At 43.8% G+C, this 21,156-nt stretch overlaps 2 protein-coding genes across 4 annotated transcripts in view; one reads left to right on the forward strand and one right to left on the reverse strand.

The window, feature by feature from the left end:
* Positions 1 to 21,156, reverse strand: part of LOC106747981 (ecdysone-induced protein 74EF) — a 251,112-nt gene that overhangs the window by 191,628 nt on the left and 38,328 nt on the right. The gene's annotated exons all lie outside the window — the stretch shown is intronic.
* LOC106747995 (U7 snRNA-associated Sm-like protein LSm11) overlaps positions 1 to 21,156 on the forward strand; it is a 77,774-nt gene that overhangs the window by 13,502 nt on the left and 43,116 nt on the right. Inside the window, exons 3-5 of one of the 2 annotated variants that reach the window (XM_014626113.1) lie at positions 2,375 to 2,502; positions 9,256 to 9,394; positions 17,327 to 17,876. In XM_014626113.1, the coding sequence (XP_014481599.1) occupies positions 2,375 to 2,502; positions 9,256 to 9,394; positions 17,327 to 17,478 (419 nt within the window). In that variant the 3' untranslated portion in view covers positions 17,479 to 17,876. Of the gene's footprint in view, positions 1 to 2,374; positions 2,503 to 9,255; positions 9,395 to 17,326; positions 17,877 to 21,156 lie in introns of those variants that run through there. The other variant, XM_014626123.1, reaches the window with a different exon arrangement.

Genomic DNA, 21,156 nt, shown 5'->3' on the forward strand with positions numbered 1-21,156 from the left:
CGAAGATCCGATTGATTTACGTCGCGAAAAAAGAGAAGTTAGCAACACCGCGTATATAGCTACGGCCACGACGGCGGGGTTAATGAAGCTCTCGTGGCCGCGTAAAGTCTCGTCGTCACGGCGGCAAAAAGGAGCAAGAACTAGAGGAACGAGCGACGCGCGCGATGCTATCGGCTCCGCCGCTCCTCGCGCGCAAGGATGAACGATGATTTGTCGAGCGAGTCCACGAGACACGAGAGAGCCGCATAAATTCTTATTAGCGCGATGTTACGGCGGCTCGTAAAAATCCACCGGCGCAATCTGGCTGGCTTAAGACCGCGGACGCTTCCGATATACCCCGATACTATCGAAGTGCGACTACTCATGGCGTAGTTGTTCGTACTATCGTATCGTTGTCACGATACAAATAATTGTTAGAACAGGTGCACGGAAAAAGGAAAGTTTACTTGTATCAGCCGGAAAGGGAACGGCTATAAGAAGCATAGAGTGGTTTGAGTCAGAAGTAACAACCAGAAATTCTGTTTCCTTCAACCAGAACGCATCTGGTTGTTTCCTTTCTGATTAATGCAACCAGATTTTTTCCCGTATAATATTATGGCCCCCCTATCTTGTGCAATATCTTTGTCAACAATCAATATTTAATTAAATCGAGAACTGAACGATCACATTCGTCAAAGTATCGTTTAATCGATTCTAAACCTAAAGTTATGTAATATTTATTAATTAGGATGTTATTTATAAAAATGTGGCGATACTACATAGTGAGTTGAAGAAAAACAGGAGTGGTGATGTGAGCTTCGACTATACGGGGAAAATATTACGATAAGAGTTACTACAAAAGTTTGCAACGCAGGAATATAGCGGAATTATTATCGGAATTATTGTGTGTGTAGTAATCTTTAGTGATGTGCGTACACGCGATATATGTCACAGAAGATTACGAACTACGTAATAATTTCGATAATAATTCCGATATATTCCACCATTACAAGCTTCTGTAGTAATTTTTACTACAATATTTTTTCCGTGAAAAATAGATTTAAGAAAATTGGTTTTGTTTAAAATAACGCAAAATTTGTTTTGTTACAACATTACATAGGTATTCGAAATAAACTGTTGGAAGGAGTAACAATTAGTATAACCGTGAATTTTTAATGTAGGTATTGACTTGTTTGTCAGAAGATACAATCTGTCAAAATAACAGTAGTGCAGTGCAAAATAAAAATACAATAGTGAAGTATAGATTAGGGACGACTCATCGAATAACTACTTCGATGTGAAAACCTTGAAACAGAAGTCGTATTATTAGCACTCGTAGGAGGTCACATTAATACTATTACTTAACTTTACATAACTCGAAGTGTATATAAATGAATGAAATGTTAAGTAACGAGCGTAACACTTAAATATACATATATTCGTGTAATAATACGTTTAAGTGAAAAAATGCGCATAATTAAGTACTAAAATGTACTTTGAAAACGTTTCGAAATGCTCGAAAGTGAAAATACGTTATAAATGCCGGCTATTGTGTATTGACGCTACTACGTAACGGCGGGCTAATAAATAAATGATTCCACAAGTAATCATTAGAACTCGCCACCTAATAATGAAGATATTAAGAGGAACCATTATTACTACTTTTTCCCCTACTATTTTTTGTTGACGCGTGAGTAATAATTATCACCGCGTCCCGGTTGTTTATACCGTAACATTATTATTATTATTATTATTATTATTATTATATTTATTGTTTGTTGCTCGTGGTATATCGAGTGACGAAGTGTGTATTACACTTTGTTTTATATACCGAGTATTTTTAGCATCGACACTTTACTCTCGACAGTCTATAGATATCGATCGCACGTCTCCCCATGTATTTTTAATATTCATAACACGTATTAATTACTTACGTTGCTTCCCGTTGAGTTATTATTACTTTACACACTTTTCTTCACAATTAGTACCACTGACTACACCGGTATTCAATATCGAACGGCGGACGACGACTGTGACGCAGCGCGAGAAGGACGTTCAGTCTTCTGCGGCTGAACTTATCCGCTTTTTACCGCTCGCTCGATTTCACGAGACCGCATTAAAGAACGAGCTGGTGAATTGTAAATAATTAAGTCCGTTGTCATCGGATGCTCGTGAAATTCGATATCTTGACGCCAGTTCAAACATAATAAAGTTTCTCTCTTCCGATCGAATCGTTCTCCGCTAGATTCGTCGGTGTCTGCTCACTTCAAAATCAATTCGTGTAAACGTTTCGCGTACGTGAAACAACGAGCGTTTTCGCCTGACTTTCTGACTGATCTACACGAGATCAAGGCAGTCCTATATTTAAGATGGATATTCTGATGGCCGTTTACAGAACCTGTGCCCAGTACAAGACGTGGCAGACGGAGCCTGGGGCAGAAGAATGTTCTCTCGAAAATGCAAAGGACCCTCGGCCCGTTAGGAATGCTCTACAGTTGCATGGAGAACAAGAACCGGGTTAGGGTAGGTCCGACTGATTTTACTCTAAGTGTCGATCGACACTTAGCCTCTCGTTAAAACCTCGAACCCCGGATTTCGAGCGGAGTCGCGAGTCACCGCACGGAGAAAAATAATTTCCTGGCACGGCAAATTTTATGTTGCCGCGGCAAGACCCGTCAGTTACTATATGGACAGCGAAACGATTTGTTAAGAATACTAATCGCCATTCGTTGGATTAATTTATTGAATCTACAAGTTATTTTGCTGTATGAGCAAATTAATACTAATAAAATAAATGTAGGGAAAACACTATTTTGTTCTAACAATAAGTTAACGTGTCCTAAAAAATTCATTCGAATTAATCGTAATTTATTGCTTGATCGAGCAGAATTTTTCTATCCTGGTAACTAAACTATTTCTGCTCTAATTACGAGTAATTCGCCAATTTATCTCGAATTGTTAAATAACGTTTGTTTTTACGTCAATTAAATTTTATCGTTGTCGCAACGAATACGCGGTTACGACGATGTAGTTTCGCTACAATAACGAAATTATTTTTCCCCAGGCACACGAGAATCACGACACGATGACATTTTTATATATGCATGTAATTTATAAAATGTATCAAACAAGTCTCTATAATTACCTCTCACTGAAAGGTGATTATAAACTTGCGATTATATACCTGAAAACACCTCGAAATCGCAAGGTCTTCACGAAAGAGAAAGAAAGATGCACACGAACACTCCCAGATATTTTATTATCATATTTGTTAGAAAGTATAGAGCGATACGCGCGGTGCACTACCTCGTTTGATAGAGGAACTGTGAAAGTCGCGCGGTAATTCACCAATTAATGATAATTAATTTAATTGCGTATTTAAAATCGCTTTAGAAATTGGCATTTCCTATTCTCCTTCCGTTGTTTTTCTTTTCTTTTCTTTTCTTTTTTTTTTTGCATTTCCTACAGAGATACACGTTCACGATACGAGACTTTCGAGGTGGATGACTTTCCGTTGCAATTTTTTCGACGAGGGATGACTCCTACCTAACCCCATACGTCGCCTTCGCCAACGACGTAGAAGCAGTTCTTAAAACGGCACTTCGTCCGCCCACGCTCCCGCCGTTTTCCCCTCCCGCTTCCCGCGACCTCTGGCATTGTGCGTGCACGCACACGCGGCTGACACACTTTCGCGGCCGAGTGACACGTGCGCGAGCCCTTCGGAGGTGTCCGGAGGGCGGCGGCGAGCCCTCCTCCCTTCGCCTAGAGCCGCGAGACTAGGGAAGAAGAAAGAACGCGCTCGGGTCAACACTCGTAACCATGACGACCACCGAGCGTGGCGTTCGTTCTTCGCCACTTCTGCCTACGCTACTCTACGTCCCTGACGTACCGTCGTCGCGCGAGAAACGAAGGCGGGACGAAATCGCGTCCGAAAAGGGTCGCGGCGTCGTCTGTCCTCGAGAAGCGTCTCCCCCTTCGAGAGGGCCTGCGGGGTAAACCTTTCCCGCAGAGCGGAATTCAAAACACGAGAATTTTCAATGTTTCTCCCCGGCAAAAATTACGTCAAAAACCAAGTATCTTATTATTTGTATATATTTATATTATTAAAGCAAGCATTTTATTACTTATTTGTTATTGTTTATATTATTATTTATTTACTTTATTATTTTACTTTTTTTATTTCATTCTTTTCACCTCCCGAAATTTCGCGATCACGCGCTGTATAATATTTACTTGATCCAAATAAAATATTTTCCTAATAAATTATCCAAGTAAAATTTACCAAGGAGTATTGGAGTAATAACTTGAATCTAATACTTTTTTTGTATAGCGACTCGAAAATCCATGATTTTCGAGAATTCGGTGGTCTCTGGACGATGCGCGACAGATGCGCGTATTATTCAGCGGTGCGATTCCGTGTTTGCGACACGGCGCGACGCATCGCAACGCACAATTAATCCGGAAGCGAACGCGCGTCGTCGTCGCGTGGAAAGTTGTAAGGATCGCGACCGTCGCGGCGGTGCGCTCAGCACGCTGATAAATCATCATACTTATCTAATCGCGCCCGATGATTTCTCGCGGCGCTGCACGCCTAATGATCGCCGCCTCGCGCCAGCTTAAGGCCGGTTAATAATAGGACAATAAGACGCCGTAATGGAAAATAAAAGTCAAATTGATTTAATTGGGCTTCCTGCGGAAGCGCAGTTCTATACGCGCCGGTCGGATGTATATCTCAACGAGGAGAATGGAGTTTCTGATTAGCCTCCTTCCGGGCACCGAAACCGAACTTAAACTAATTGCGTTTGTTAACTTTCATCGTCGTCGTCGGCGACGGCGGCAACAGTGTCGTCGCCGCTTCTTCAAGGCTCATCTCCTGTCTTTCGAGTCGCCGTCCTCGCCGGCAGATCCTAATCTCTCGCGACCTTCGAACGCATCCGGAAAGAAGATTTTATCTCGGCGGATCGATAGGTCGGCCTTCGACCGATCAAATTGCCGAGGAAAGCAAGCGGTCTTTTCTTATTAATTATCATCGAGTCATTACGCATTGAATAGGCAGAAGTGCGTCGCGAGAAACTCGCGAAGCAAATTCGATCCTGCCGACTGGACAACTGAGGAACTGTTTGGAAAAGACTTGTTTCTTCTTAAAGGGATTTTAAATATGATACGTAAACGAAAGAGAGAGAGAGAGAGAGAGAGAGAGAGAGAGAGAGAATACACACATGTATGCAAGATAACGTTATTATGCACGAAGAATCTGAGTTCGTGCTTAGAATACGTTTATTTTGTAGCTGTAGGTATGAATATAAAAGAGTTTTTTCATCTTCTGCAAGTCACACCTAGTCGACTAAGATTTTTTTTAGTGATAAATCGCTCGATTGCGCGAATTTCACAATCTCGGATTTCAATATTCTCATATTAGCATTCTCGCGATGTTTGCGCTGCGAAAAACCCGACAGAAAAGAGATTACATTCGCATTGTTCATTCTTCGACACGTGCGTGACACAGTGCGTGGCCGCTTTTGCCTCGGAAAATACATTGCAGATTGATAGGCGGAATCGCTAAGTCAGACGAGGAGCCGACTCGATCGAATTGTAACCTCGAGCACTTCCGAAGTTTTCCGGTCTAATTGAATTCACTCCTCGCCTCGAGACCGGAGGTTTCCGCCGAATTGCCCTCGATATCTCATTACCGCGCGACGCGACGGCCTCTCGTGTTCCAATCGCGACGAAATCCTTGGATTCGCGCGATCCGGACAATTCAGCGCGACGAAATAAACTTTACATAGTATTTTTTTATAGAATTAACAAATTGTCTTCGGAAAAGTAAATATTCATATCGTAACTTTGAAGCGTTCGCTCGGACGTGTTTCGTCAGCCGTGTTCCGTTCCGCGTTTCCTCATTTTTCCCTTAGTCATTCAAAACCTGATGATGAGCATCTCGTCACGTTGATGAAAATTAATGGAAACCGATAAAAATTATCAAGCGAGATATAAAAGATCGATGCGAGAAAGGGAGAGGGAAAGGGGATAGTTTTATTATCCCGTGGAATACAAATATCCTCTTAGGCATACGTAAAGCTATTTCGGCTAAAAAACCAGTGCAGAACTGCACTCAGAAAAAAACCACAGCCACATAACACAGTAAGTAAGAAATGTAATAAAGAAAAGTAATCATATACTAACAGTAGACAATAATAAATAGTAAATAAAGCTTTATAGAACGGGAAACTTATAATAGCAGTAAAGCAATAGCAAAAGAAAGGTAATAATATATACTCTAATAATAGGTGATAGTAGATAAACTCTATTAGAAGCGAAATCTACCGCGGCAGCAAAGCGAAAGTTAAAAGAACAAAGAAAAAATGCTCAGAAATTATGAAAGAAAGATAAATTAATTATTGATTAATACAGTGAAGTCCGGCATATTATACCTTCCGCTCTCCGATTCGCGGAAAAAGAAAAAAAAATATAGGTTAAATGAGAGAAAATAATATTAACAAAAGAAAAGAGAGCTAATAGATCTGATAGCACAAGACGCGATGTACATATATAAGAGTATATGGATAGTAATGCATTGATACGTAATCTGATTACAATTACAAATTCTCCAGCGCAACATTGTAAGGTTTAGAGCATAAAAACGAAAACAAAAATAATTAAAATAATATATACGCATATACACATATATAATTATTATTAATATAAAGCCACCTGCAGCCTGTCTTTCGAAATTTAATAGACAATTAAAAAAGATGCATTTAAATCGTTCTGATCGCAGTGACATTAATTCCTCCGATAATGAATTCCATATGTAAGCAACCCGTACTGCAAAAGATCGTTTGTAAGTTTCTGTTTCTACAAGTAGGAACGACAACTCTATTCTTAATAACACGCGTAGTTCTGACAGGAGGCAATGGCAAGGTAAACACTTTATCTAAATAAATAAATAAAGACAGAGAGGGAGGGAGAAAGAGAGAGAGAGAGAGAGAGAGCCGAGCCGTTTCGAGTCGATTCGAGAAAGCGAGCGAAATGACTCCATCAGCTTGTCTATCATTCATAAGAGTGCAGGAACACACGGAAGGGTTAATGCGCGAGCTCTGTCGCCGCGGAACGACAAGCAACGGATTCCTCTCGTCGACGACGGCGACGACGGTCTTGAGCACTCCTCAGAATCGATTCCAGCTAATTCGCGGACGTCGTCGGCGCTCAATGACACACGAGCACAGTCCGAGGCTCGCAATTAGTTTCCATCGCTTCCAAGCAGGCCTGTGTGCACACGCGTGTATATTTCTGTCTGCGCGCCGCGCGGAAGGCATTGAAGGGGGCCTTGCCTAGTCGGCCTGCACTCACTTCCGCGTATCAGGCCGCTATCTTGTCTCCCGCGGCCGTTTATCTGTGCGACAAACAACGAGTTTTCTCGCGTACCGCGAGCCCTCATCCGACCCGCCCGCGCGCGCCGTCATTAATGCAATTATTCTTCGAAGTACCATGCCGGGCCCGCAACCGCTCGCCGTATGCTTTCTCCGCCGAGCGAATGCATCGCGGTTCTCTAATTCGTTGTCCCGTTACGCGGCTCCCTTACGTGCGCGAGTCTCGATTCAGTCCGAAGGAACGAGAGAGAGAGAGAGAGAAATGGTCGAACGCTAAATTTCTAGGACGACACCCGAGTGGAAATGTGTGTGTTTAATTCTACAACATAGTAGGAAAAGAGAAGATAGCGAAATGATTTCAATTTCAATTCTAATGTTAAGATATAACTCTCACTTTGACCTTGATGATGTCTGAAATTTCCGTTTCCGTTTTCGTTTTAACGTCAAAATGGATCGTTGAAGGTAACGTTAAAATTCAATCTGTAGAATTAAAGGTTCAAGAGAAAAATAAAAAATCATAATCGTCAATATCGTGAAAACGGGTATTTCTTAACCTACAGACCGTCTAAATAGGCGCAAATTATCCTTAAAAGCGTCAGAGTAGCGGCAAAGTTTCGAGTCAGGCGCTCGATAAATCACCGTTAACTCGGTAAATTCGGCGGGATGATGTGGTTCTATGAATTTAATGGCTAATCATATCTATCTACGAACGACTAAGAGCGACGTTAATTATACTCGTAACACACAACCGGATTACGATTATATAATTAGTATAATTAATCTGTAATACGCATGTTCTATGTATATTATGTATGCGATGTACGCTATATGGAAGATGAAAAAATTGTCTGCAGTTTTTGTATGTAGTTGTTTACAACTCGCATGATACACCGGCGGATATAAATATTCGTCGCGGAGTTACAACGCTGCGGCTCGACCAATCAGGCTTATAACGCTGCGGCTCGACCAATCAGGCTCTTTCATGGAATTTTCTGTAATGATCGTTCAAGCAAATAAACGCGTCGTTCACGAGTTCTGTGTTACATATTGCGTTGCACACATAAAGTCGAGAATCGCATGAGTAATAATTATTTACTTATAATAATAAGGTTGTAATTATGTCTAATTATAACGGTTTCGACACCTTATGTGTACACGCGTAAGTGTGTAAATCACGTAATTTTCTATCTAGAGAATAAAACATATATGACGGCGTGTGTACTCTAAAAAAAAGGGGGTTCCGCTCGAGTAATTACTTCATCCAAGTAAAATGGTTAATCCTGTNCATGACGGCGTGTGTACTCTAAAAAAAAAGGGGTTCCGCTCGAGTAATTACTTCATCCAAGTAAAATGGTTAATCCTGTATTCCTTGGCAATTATTTACTATAAGTCGAAATATAATGGACTATATACAATATGATATTTCCTTCGTATAAGTAGATATGTATTTATTTTTAGAAAAATATTTACACTGGACTGAGAAAAATCGAAATTTAAAACCACTAAGTTTCTCTTCAATGGAAAAGAAATATTACATAATTCTAGTAAATACTATGTATATTAATTTGGACGATAGGTCAATATTCGAACCAGGTCCGAGTGAAGAGAAGGAGAATGGCGAACACGTCGAGTAAAATCGCGCAAACACTCTTTGCGTTTTCGCTTGTCACTGATAAAAAACGTTCGCTTCACTTTTATCCACTTTGATTCGCCATTTCTGCACTTCGCGCCGAGTTCCGAGCAATCATCGAAAGTGAAGAGAGAATGAGCGTCTCTCTCTCTCTCTCTCTCTCTCTCTTTTTGCTCTAGGTTAGCGCGAATTTACCTGGAAGAGACGAGTCGCCGCGTAACACAGCGAGACTCGTTGCGATCTAAAAGGAATAATCGAGCATTCTTTGTGTCGAAGGTCTACACTAGAAACGCGCGCAACATAAGGGGACACATAGAGGCATACGTGGCTGCCTTCGACAAGCATTGGAACCTCGCGCTGGAAGACTGCTACGAGGTCTGGAGTCGCAAAGTCAAGAGGAAAGCGCCTGCCCTCGGTATGATCATCTCGCTATTAAAGAATATTCTCACTTGGAACATTTTGTTCGGTAGATGACTTCGGATTTTCTTTTAACTTTAAGACATACAATTCTGAAGTTTTGCATAAATATTGATCTATGCTTTAACTATATGTTGTATAATTTCTTTAAATTATAACATATTGTTATATTCAATTTTAAATAAACTAATATATAACCAAAAATATTTATAACTTTATTAATATTGAGGATGATAATGTATAGAAATTACTATGTATAGTTCAAATTTAGATAAATATAATTTCAGAATTGTATGTCTTACAGTAAAACAAAAATTCCATATACCATCTACAAAACGATATTTTAAGTGAAAATATCCTCTTAAGTCTTGAGCGCAACGCGCCATAAAAGGCTCGTCATAATAACGCGGAACGTTTACTCCTCTCTGATTAATTTAGACAGTTGATATTTCCTTATAAAAAAGAAAATATGTCAAAAGATCGACAACTCGGCAGTTACGTGTGATTTACGAGATCGTTCGGAGGCTTTCGTTTGATTGAACTGCAAGTGAACGAGATCTGTTTTCGGTTCTAATTTCGAGCGAACTCTAATTTTTATAATTCAATTATTATTATCATTCTCATTACTATAGTTATATTTGGCGCGTGACGCGCAGTATCGGCTGCAGATTTCTTCTTATCTCATCCGTATTTTATATCGCTCATTATTCCACAATTACTACAGCTTAATACGACGAGCGTGTGCACCGTGAGATCACCTGTAATAATCTCGTTACGTCTCGCATCAATGACGCGCGGAGTGCAACGCCACGTTTCCGTCATTTAACTTCGCGATTGTAGAAACGTAAGGACGACGGAGAAGAGAGCGCTACGGAAAATCAACAGCGGGTATCGAGGTTACACAGAAGAGCGCGGATTACGTTGCAGTTTGTTTCGGTTACGCGCTCGAATTGTTTGTTTCCGTCCCCGGGACACACGAATTATCACGTCCTCTTAGCGTAAATTTTCAGACCCGGAGGAGGCCCGATAGCCTTCGCGTTGTATCTTTTATTCATCCGATACGGAAACTCGTTTCTGCGAGGATTTTCGGGAATGGTGCAGCGATAGAAGCGAGCCTCTGTGAAATTCTCTCAAAATTTACGTGTCAAATCCGATTTGCGGATTAGATCGATCAAATTCGCAAGATACTTCGCGTTTATCACCGATCATAAATCCTCGGCATCGCGATAATCGCTCTCTCTCTCTCTCTCTCTCTCTCTAACGCGGTGTATAAATATAAGTATACAATGATATTGTGGAACACACACAGGCGATAAGCGCCGTTGGCCGCGACTCGAGGCGATCAAAAGGAGTCGACTGATCAATTATCCTCGCTTCCTTGCATGCGTTGCGAGTTTTTGCTTCTCTCTCCTGGCGATACAATATGCCGCGATCAAGCAACCGAGTGATCGTCGAGATGCTAATCGAGTTCTGGCCGATACAAAAAAAGGAAAGAAAAAGAATGCCTTGCGGGAGCCTCAGTAACCTCCGACATTTGCGGCAATAATTCGGATCGCGAGCGACGCAGCCGACCCTGAGGAAAAATTCATACGCGATACGTGTTCCGCGAGGCTGACGCGACACCTTGACGAGGAATTCCGTCCGGAATCGTGAACGTGGCGCGCGTGGCCGCCCTTCCCGAGAAGAATCACTTCCCAGATGGAGGAGGAAGTGCGCGTCGAGGCGCCCTAATAATTATTCCGATCGATAGGCGTTACTTAGAGACCGCGAAATTTCGCCTTCGGCCTCGTCCACACGTCAAAACACGTGTTCCAATTATGAGCGGACGCGCTTTACGATAGTGTTATTTTTAGATTATCGGATCTCGGTATAGCCTGCGCATGCGCGACACTCAATGACACGCTCGGCGTGTTCTAAAAATCGCGAATTCGTCTCTTTAAGTTCGTTGTTTCGCCGTGCCGCCTGCCACCTGGTATCGTCGATACGCGATGACACAAAGAGACAATTTGTCATCGGGTCAGGGCCGTAATAACCGGTGATAGTGATCGTGTCAACGTAAAACTTCGCGCCTTCAAACTCGCTGATACTTTCTGCCCACTTCCTATCGTTCGTCTCGAGCGACAGTCGCTCTTGTTAACGCGCATCTCCGTAGTATGCGCTTATCTCCCGCGCGTGCCTTAAACTTAAGGGATTCGCGAAAATGACGAGTTAATAAAAAAAAAAAAACCAAGTTGTCGCAGAGTTGCCACAGACCTGGAAAACCGGGAAAAGAGGAAATTTAAATTGGTCGAGGAAAGATATAAAAAAGCCTGGAATTTCAAATTTTGTTGCTCATAATTATTCTGAAGAGCATTTATAATCTTATAATTGTTTTTAATATTATATTTAACATTTTATAGTCAAATGCGTTCGAAGCTCGCACAGTTTGCAAATAATTTCTTACGCGTTAGGACCGTGGGCATATAAAAAAAACTTAAGTGATAAGAAAAGTGACCGATCACAGTCGATTATCCCTCGATCGTACCGTCGATTTTAACACTTACACATGTTGAATCGGCTTAACACAAAATACACTAAGATAAACACGATATGTTTAAATTAGCATACAGGTATGTTAGAAATTTGACACAAAAATGTTAACAAGGACCGATTTTAACAAGTACCAAACGTTTTTTTACCATATAAGAAGAATAATTGAATGTGATTAGTCAATTATATTTAGCGTTTCTAGTCAATCGCTTTTTTCCGTCGTGCTGCATTCTCTTCTCCAATAATCACTTATTTTGTATCGGTCTGAATTTGCATTCAGGATTATATTATATTACCAAACTTTTAAGTTTGTGTTGCTTCTAATAATATAAGCTACCCTCCCCGCAATCTAATAATATAAGCTACCCTTCCTGCTTCTAAATGTTAAAGTTTAAGATAACATATTGCTCGTGAAAAATCCTCCAACTATCGTCTGGAAACAGATAGATACTAAAAACATGTCAAGGAAAGTCGAGGGATGTCAAAATTCATTTGCTATGGCAATCCTGAAGTTGCAATAATCGAGGCTACTTTCGAATGCAATTACTTTGGAATGCAATTACTTTGGAATGCAACATTTCCGTTTGAAAGAAACCCCCCCCCCCCATAAAATGACTTCGGTTCATCTATCTTCGCGGCACCGGTGCGTTTTCCGCGTTCAATTAAAATCCACGTCTCTTTCCCGTCGGATCGTAAATTCGAGGTTTCCGCCACGTCCGGCCATGAATGACTGCTACTACTCGCGTACATCGTCCGCCTCGCCCCGCTGCCGGCGGCCGCGCGAGAGACGTCGCTATTTTTTCACATAATGAAATTTCCGCGACGAGCGACACGCGATGCATGTCGCGCGAAAGTCGGCTGGCGACTTTTTCCGCCAGATGGTTTCGGGATAATGGATTATTCATCGTTATCGGTCACTGATCGATTCGGTCGCTTGCAATTTCGATCGAAAGGTCAGCGTTCAGATTCGTGGCGCACCATCGCGACGATGAGCGTGTACGCATCACCGATCACGGCGATTAATAAAACGCGGGCTCCTCGCAGTTTTATTGACAGAGGATAATCCCCGACGCGAAGAAGCGACTTAAGTTGTAACGATCTCACTGACGTGTCGTGTAGCTCCTTTAACAGTAGCTTCCCGGTATCGAGAGAAAAAGAGAGAGAGAGAGAGAGAGGACGAGGAACGAGCGAGCAAAGATAGGCGGAGAGAAAGTGCGGCTGTGAAGAAGAGAACCACACCGGGGCGCCGCATCGCGGAAGCGAGGGATTCAAGTTTCCATTCCTCCGGTCCAGCGGACCGAGGATCGGCGCCACTCTTTCGCACCCGCGCCCCTCGATCATCGTTAAGAGAAAAAACGCCTTCGTCACCGGAGCAAAAACTGATTCACTTTTAATCCGCGGGATACCCCCCCTCCCCCATTCCTCCCTGGCTACGAATCGATAGGGTTTAACGAACTCGCCTCGGGGAGTGAATGTGCGCGCGCGCGAGCGTGCGTTCTCTCTCTCGCTCCGCTCGTCCTTATTTACAACGCGCGGCGAAAGAAGGGCGGCAAGCAGGCAGGCAGGCAACGTGGAAGAGCAGAGAGGAAGGGTCGTCGCGCGAAAGGGGGATAATACATCCCACTAAGGTCGCCGCTTCGCGGCAGGAGCAAGGACCGACCTTGACTACGTGTAGTGGTCGTCGCGCGAACGCGTTCGATACGCGTTCGAGGAGAGCCCGTCCGTCCGTCTGTCTGTCTGTCCGTCCGTCCGTCCGTCCGTCCGTCCGTGTGGCCCCTCACGTGTGCTCTTCCTCGCTCATTTCTTCTCTCTCCTCTCTCTATCCGCCTCTTTCTGCCGCCGCTCGTGTCCTCCGCATCTCTTTCTCACCCGCACTCTTCTTCCTCCTCGTCGTTGTCGTCATCGTCATCTCTATTCCGTCGAAGACCTCCTCCTCCGCATCCACCTTCCCTCCCACCCCCTCGTTCCGCGCGTTTCCCCTATGTTCCGTATCTCCCCTCGGCCTCTCCGGCCACGATTTTCCTCTCCGACGCTACTCGCGCGCATCGTCCTTCCTTTCCTCCTTCCTTCGTTCACGTGCCCTCCAACCTTCGCCTCTCGTTTTCATTCATCCGCACCGGCCGTGTCGAACACGCGAGAGCCCGAGAGAGCGGCGTGGTCGACGAACCCGCGGGTTTTGCATCTCGCGACTACGTAGGCCGTTGTTCGCCGTTTTTAGGTGACGCGGGACCAACCGAGGAGGGAAAGCGACCGACGCGCGATGAAACGACCGACGAGTCGATGTTCTCTCGCGCGAAATTGCGAGAGGGGAAATTTTCATTCTTTCATCTCATCTCGTGTCTTGGAAGTTGACGGGGTAAAAAAGTATGATTTCGCTAGTTATGAAATGTCTGCGATTCAATTCGCAAAGAGACAATCTCAATTTCCAGTCGCTCATGAATCGAAAATGATCAACGCGTTAACAGTGTTCTCGACAGTTTCCCGCTGAGGCAGGATCGATTCTAATCGGGTGAAAAAGCGTTGATTAAATTGTACGTCGGATCTTTCCGAGATTTCACGCACCTCCGTGAAGATTGAGATGGAGAATCTTCCTTACGATTAGCAATCCTCGGGGTTACATGTCGCGCGCGAGTTTTGTCGGCGACCTTTTCGCCGGAATCGTCTGCGTTAATTTACCGCATGTCCAACTGACGTCGCTCGTAATCTCGCGATTTCAGCCAGACGTACCGATGTCTGTCGGTCTGTCTGTCTATGTGTATACAAGTGCGCTCGAGCGATCGACGCGCGCGTTTCACGTCCCGAAGTTCACGAGGTCTCGGAAGCCCCCCCGCGATTCGATCGGTCGGTCGGTCGGTCGTGCGTGTGTTGATTATTACGTCAGCAGGAAACGCGAAAGTCTCGAGTCGCGAGAGAATTCGACGGAGGAGGTCTTCGCGGTTCAGATTCGAACGATCATTATCGATCTCGCTTATCGCGCGCTAACGATCGGTAACATGCGCGATTAATCAGTCGAGTAGTCGCTCGTTGTTTTTCCGGCAACGCGAAAGATAAACGGCCCCTCCGGGAACAACAACGCGCGTATAAACATTGTTTCCGAAAATATATATTTGCTCGCTCACTCCTCGTAATAAAATAAAAATTTACGAGCGCGTTCGAGCTTACAAACATCGCGCGTGTATATTACATTTTCAATTTATTAGCTCGGCAAAGAGAACGGACTGCCGTAAAAAATTTCATTAAGCTCTCGATGCCACGGAGAAGATGTGCACGATCGTTATTGAAAAGGAAAGGAAAACGCATCAAAGTCGAGAAAGTTACGGGAGTACGCTCTCATTTATACCATTTTGCGTCTGAAGCTTCATCTCGCTATTAATCACAGTGACGTCTTCTATGCGCCACGGGATCCAAGGAAGAGACCGCGCGATACCTGCTGCGGACTAATTCACTTCTTTATTTACAATTTACGAAAACCGTTTCTCAAAGAGGTTAATGAAGCCCTGCGAAGGCGTTGCGAAGCAACGCGCGAAACACGTGGCAGAAAGAGAGAGAGATGGAGGAGGGGGGAGCTACTTTCTACGTCGTCGTTTATGGCGGTGTAAAAAGGGACGCCCTGGGCGGCGTTCTTCTCTCTCTCTCTCTCTCTCTCTCTGCCCCTTTCCCTACCTCTTCCCTGCCTCTCTTTCTCTTTCGGTACGCCGAGTTCAGGGTTAGTTGGCCTACTGACGTACTTCGGGACGTATCGCGAGGGGTCGCGAGGTCGTTGATACGAGGCCGGGGGGGGAGGGTGGAGGGCCGTCGAGCGACCTTGAAGAACAGCCCACAGGATCGATGCCTGGCCGTGTACACGTGTCCTGTTGGCTCCTCGTGCTGCCTTTCCGCCGTTGCCATCCCCCACCGTCCCTCCCCCACCCCCTTGTATTCTTGGCCTCCACAGTTGTACGGACACGTGCTGGCACATAAACAACCTCCTCCTCCTCCAGCACCTTCCCCTCCCCCGCGAGCTCGGCGAGCTCGAACTTTTCTCCCCTCCGTTGTTTATTCACACCATCGAACGTACTTCCGGTAACTTCCGCTACCGAGCGTTTTCGCCGTGTCGAAAAAAAAAAGTGTGAAAGTTTTATCGAGATCGTTCGCACTCGGCGCGATACACGTGTTTGTCCGCTCCGTTCGTTCGTTCGTTCGTTCGTTCATTCGTTCGCCGCGAGTCACAGACCGAGAAAGTCCTCATTAAAGTCTGGCCACTGCAAGTTCTGTAATAAAATACCGTCTATCGGATCGTGGAAATGTAATATAAATATGTGCTTAATAAACTAAATTGTACATTGTTTTGAATAAAAAATTAATCTTCTTGGTAAGTGAAAACTATTATATCGTTTCTTGCAATATTAAATTAATCTATAGTAAATTATAAATCGCACACTTCTATTTCGTATTTACAACAGAAACAAACGGATCAAAATTAGAATTCTAACCTTAGAAGGTAATTGACTATAGATATATGATACTAATTGTATGATATTAACTATATAATTATAAATAATTGAAACACAAATATAAATAGGCAGGAGTCAAAATGACTGGAGTCAGAGTCGATTGAAGAAAGTGATTTATAGCAGCAAAGCAATGCATTCGAAACAGTTAATTTATTTAATCCTAATTTTAAAAGGCTTTTCACTTTATAAATTATATTTATAACAATTTATAAACATGTTAATAAACAATTATAACCAATTTATAAACATGTTAATAAAATGAAGTTATTTTTATGATAACCAAACATCTATGATTATAATTATCCTGTTATATATATTACTTCTATTTAAAATTGCCTCATTTTTGTGCTACTTCTTATTGGCTACTTAATTTTAATTACAAAGATTGGCTCAGCCAATACAAACATGGACGGTCAGTGTCCAGACTCTGTTTTCTGGAGACTCTAATACTGACGAGTAATAACGTACTCGGAAACTCTCGTCGTGCTTAAAAATTCCGAGTTACCTCACGATTTCAGTGCGACGCGCTGGGAAAAGTTCGCCTCTCGCGCTGTAACGAATTGCAAATGTTATCAAGTTATCCTCGAGATTACTCGAGACTTTATCAGATTATTCCGAAAGTAATCTCTATTTTTAGGGACCTGTGACAATAAAAAGGGAGACTTTTCTAATATCTTGGCAAAACCGCCGCTGAATCTCACGAAACGGAGAGGAGCTGGCTTTCTCAATCAGCGTCGCCAAGCCGGCACATTTCAGTTGCTTTCGCGTTGTTAAAATACTACAAAATGGACAATCTATCTTCTAGTTGGCGTTTGAGTGAAGGAGATGCGCGTACACACGTGTGTGTGTGTGTGCACGTATATACGTCGTCGGAAAAGGTATCGCAACTACTCGCATCTTTGATTCAGGCGCTGACGCGGTCAAGGTGGAGGCGGCAGAGAACGACGTCCCTAAGGCGGTGGTGAGGAAGATCGAGGGAAAGATGGAGACCTTGGAGAGACACGTGCCGCAGATGCTACTGAGGGGGGAACAGGTCGCTATAATCGTCAAAATCAATTGATTGCGCGCGGTTTACGCGCGCTATCGCCTTAAGGGTCGTTTACAGCACGCCGCCGGATGCAATTCGCGCTTATACAGCCGGCAGTTTTCTCGTCGTTAACTCCCTAACATCGCCTTGTTATTTATTTCTTTGACGGAATTTTATCTTACGCATACACACACACATGAGGAGAACGCGATAAATGTTCAAGGATGAAAATCCCATATTCACGCGCACGCGGGACCTCCTAAAATTGTATAACGAAATTTGATCCGTCGCGACGTGTCCTAAGAAACGTATTAATCATCCCGAAATTATGTACGATACGAAAACACGCGTCGTCACCTGATTACGCGACTGCACCGTCGTGATTTACATAACCAGAATTGTCGCTCGAACGACTCTTTCTTTTAATACACTTGTTTGATAAACATTCTAAATATAAAAAGAAAACATTATCAATGTTGAATCATTCAAAAATACGTAATATACTTCGGTCTGCAACCCCCCCTCTCTCCCCTCTCCCACATTCTTCCGGCTCTAATCGATTTTCAGCAACAGGACGCGCGGTCGGATACAAAATACACTGCGTGTTATCGCGTTACGTCAAAGCATCAAAGCGCCTCTGAAATTATACGGAGAATCGAAACGCTTGGAGGTCGCCGCGGCTGGACTTTCTCGCGACGGATGCAAGGACTCCGCTGAGAAAACGAAAAACACGAAAGGATAGAACGGGCAGTAAAAAAAAAGGAGACGTTAATCTACATCTCTGGCGCGGCCTTCGGCCGCGTTGACGAGCGGTTGTGGAAGCGACGAAGGTGAAGTGAGGAGGTGAAAAGGTGAGAAGCGATGTGAGGTAAGGTAAGGTACGGTAAAAGCCGATTGAGCTCTAATCCGCGACGCGTGAGCCGCGGACGAGGAAGTCGCGGCGAAGAAAGTTAATTCGCGATTGTCCGGCGTGGCATCGCGTCGCGCCGCTGTGACTAACTCACACTCCACGACGAGGGACTGGTTTTTCCCTTCCAGCGCTCGTCGCCCTCGTAAATGTCTCTTTCTCCCTCCTGCGGACGAAGCGGAATGCGTGTTGCGAGGAATAAGAAAGTTTCGACGCTGATTACGGTACCGGAGCCGGCACGCCGCGAATCGCTCCGGAAACGCCACGCAGACGATTAACCCCGAGTCTCGGCACCGAGCCATCGGTTATTCACCAGAGGAAACGCGAACCAGTCGAGATTCTGTGACTGTAGACGCCACGGGAATGTCTTGAGAATATCTTATCGCCATGTTTTCAGATCCGAATGGTTGATTGCTAACAAAATTATTAGGTCGACATATAAGTAGGGATGTTGTGATACCGTGAAAGTATCGAAACTAATATCGAAACCAGTGTCTAGATCAAGAGTGTCGATATTATTAGCGATATCAGTATCAGATAAAAAATGTCAATACCGATACTGGCTTCGAAATTTGAAAAAAAATTTTTTTATTTGAAATTAGAGGAAATATAAACATCAGGGAAGTGTTTGTCTTGTAAGCTACTTTTAAGGATCTCGTATGTTTATGTATAACAAGCTTATTATAAGGTAAAGATACTTCTACCTTCTGCACTAGACTTTCTACACGTTGTGATGTAAAAACCTTTTAAAGAATGCATTAAGGCTCCAATGTCCTCGCTATGTCTGTCCTTGTTTGGTGACGTCAGAAGCGAGAAATCGCAGGTCAAAAATTATTGTGGTATACGTGGAAACAAAGCAATATGCGCGCAAAGTGACACACTCGTGACGGACTCCGCACACTTGTAAAAATACCCGGATGCTTTCCTTTTACTTCTATAATATATACATAACCATAAAATTAATGTAACAGGAAGCATGAGAAAAGATAGATTTAAAACGCGTACAATGCGAGAGAAATATAATTATTTTCGGGAACAACAATATCCATTTTTCCATTTTAACCACACAAATAGTCAAGAGAATTATTTTCCTAATAAGTGTTATCACACTGTCAATGATAACAATTTTACGTGTTGGTACTACTATTTTTGTCGTTAAAATAAAAAAGATATTATTGTCTCCGAAAATAAATATATTTTCCTCTCAATATAAGTAGCATTAAGTTACTCTAATTTTCATAAAGCAAAAATACATATCTTGAAGATCGAGTGAGTAAAAAAATACAAGAAAAATCATCGAAACATAGTAGTACTGATATGAGTACCAATTGAAGGAAAATACGAAATATCGATACAAAAATTACAAAAATATGGTATTGATAGAAAAATACAAAAACACAAAAACGATACAAAAATACGAAAATACGGTATTGATAGAAAAAGATCGATACCAGTATTGTATCGGTAGTATCATATCTCAATATAAATCTGAAATATTCTGAATTTTTCCTATTTTTTGGCGAAGCGATATGTTTCTTTTTTATCGTCATATTTTCAAAGAAGGAAATGACTTAATGTGTAACGAATCTTGATAAAACGAGCACGTTCGGTTTAATAGCGAGCGCTATAATAAAACTCGGGGTAATGAACTCGCTTAGAGCGTTTTGAATATATAGACTACACGTGTGTACGGATTGTATGTTAAATGCGCAGCTTGTCCTAGGCAAGGCGCACTTTCTCTCGCGCTCGGATACTAAAGGCCAATCTGAGAAGGATGCTGGTCGTTTCATGGTCGTGACATCGGTATTAGCATACAGATACCAGCTGCCCCGTATTTCTTTTTGTCTTGACGGTTTGACCGGCGCGCAATGGATTATTCCACGACGAAAATGCCGAGGCGGCGAATTCGTTACTTACAATCCGCCGAGACCGATCGAGCATCGATCCCTGAAAATCGAAATCAGGGATTTCCACTAAAAGATGAAGCAAAAATAAAGAAAATCTGCCGCCCTCCTCGGTTTCGAGCGAACGCCGACGGAACCGTTTAATTCGCCGGGGCTAATTAAGCCGACACTTCGCGCGAAGATCACCGCGTGTACCTAAGGTTCATCCATTTCCACGTGTTTACAGACGCGCGGCGCCGCGCATTATGTCGCCCAGAGCGCGACGTTGAAACTACACACACACGTCGGCCGTGGCGCGTCGCGCCGCGCCGCTACTCCGCTATTCTTCCGTAATTGCATCTCGCGCAACCCGCGCCACCATTAATTTTTGTACCGTTCCCTTTTCCCTCCCCGCGGCCACCGACGACGAAGAGAAGCCGGCGCGAATCCCTCATATTCAACGCGCGTCTCTCCCACACGAGAGATCGCGTTTCCGCGTCGCTCGCTCGCTCGCTCGTTCGCGGCCATCGTTCTAATAATTACTCCCCGGGATCATATTTTCCGCTCATGAAACCCGTCGCGCGCGCCTCCGCTTCTGCGTCGCGGAAAAGTGCATCTCGCCGGGGTACGGTGAAAGCACGGGTCCTCCTCCTCCTCCGCCCCCTAGATCGCAAACGGCCAGGGGAACGCTCCCGCGGGCCCTCTCACTTTCGCTCTCTGGAGAAAGTCCGGCCGCCCCGTCGCCGTCCCTCTTCACCTCCTCTTCCTCCCTCCGCGGTCTCCTTTGCGCCCCTCCCCCCCCCCACCCCGTACTTCGTAAAAGCGCTCGCATTGCACTCGCCTCGGCGACCAGAACACTCCGGTGCACGCTGTTGCGAAGCCCTCTGGTTCTCCTCGTCCCTCCTATATCCTCCCCCCCCC

This window comes from Dinoponera quadriceps, unplaced genomic scaffold (genome assembly GCF_001313825.1).
Source record: "Dinoponera quadriceps isolate SergipeBrazil2010 unplaced genomic scaffold, ASM131382v1 scaffold163, whole genome shotgun sequence".
NCBI lineage: Eukaryota > Metazoa > Arthropoda > Insecta > Hymenoptera > Formicidae > Dinoponera > Dinoponera quadriceps.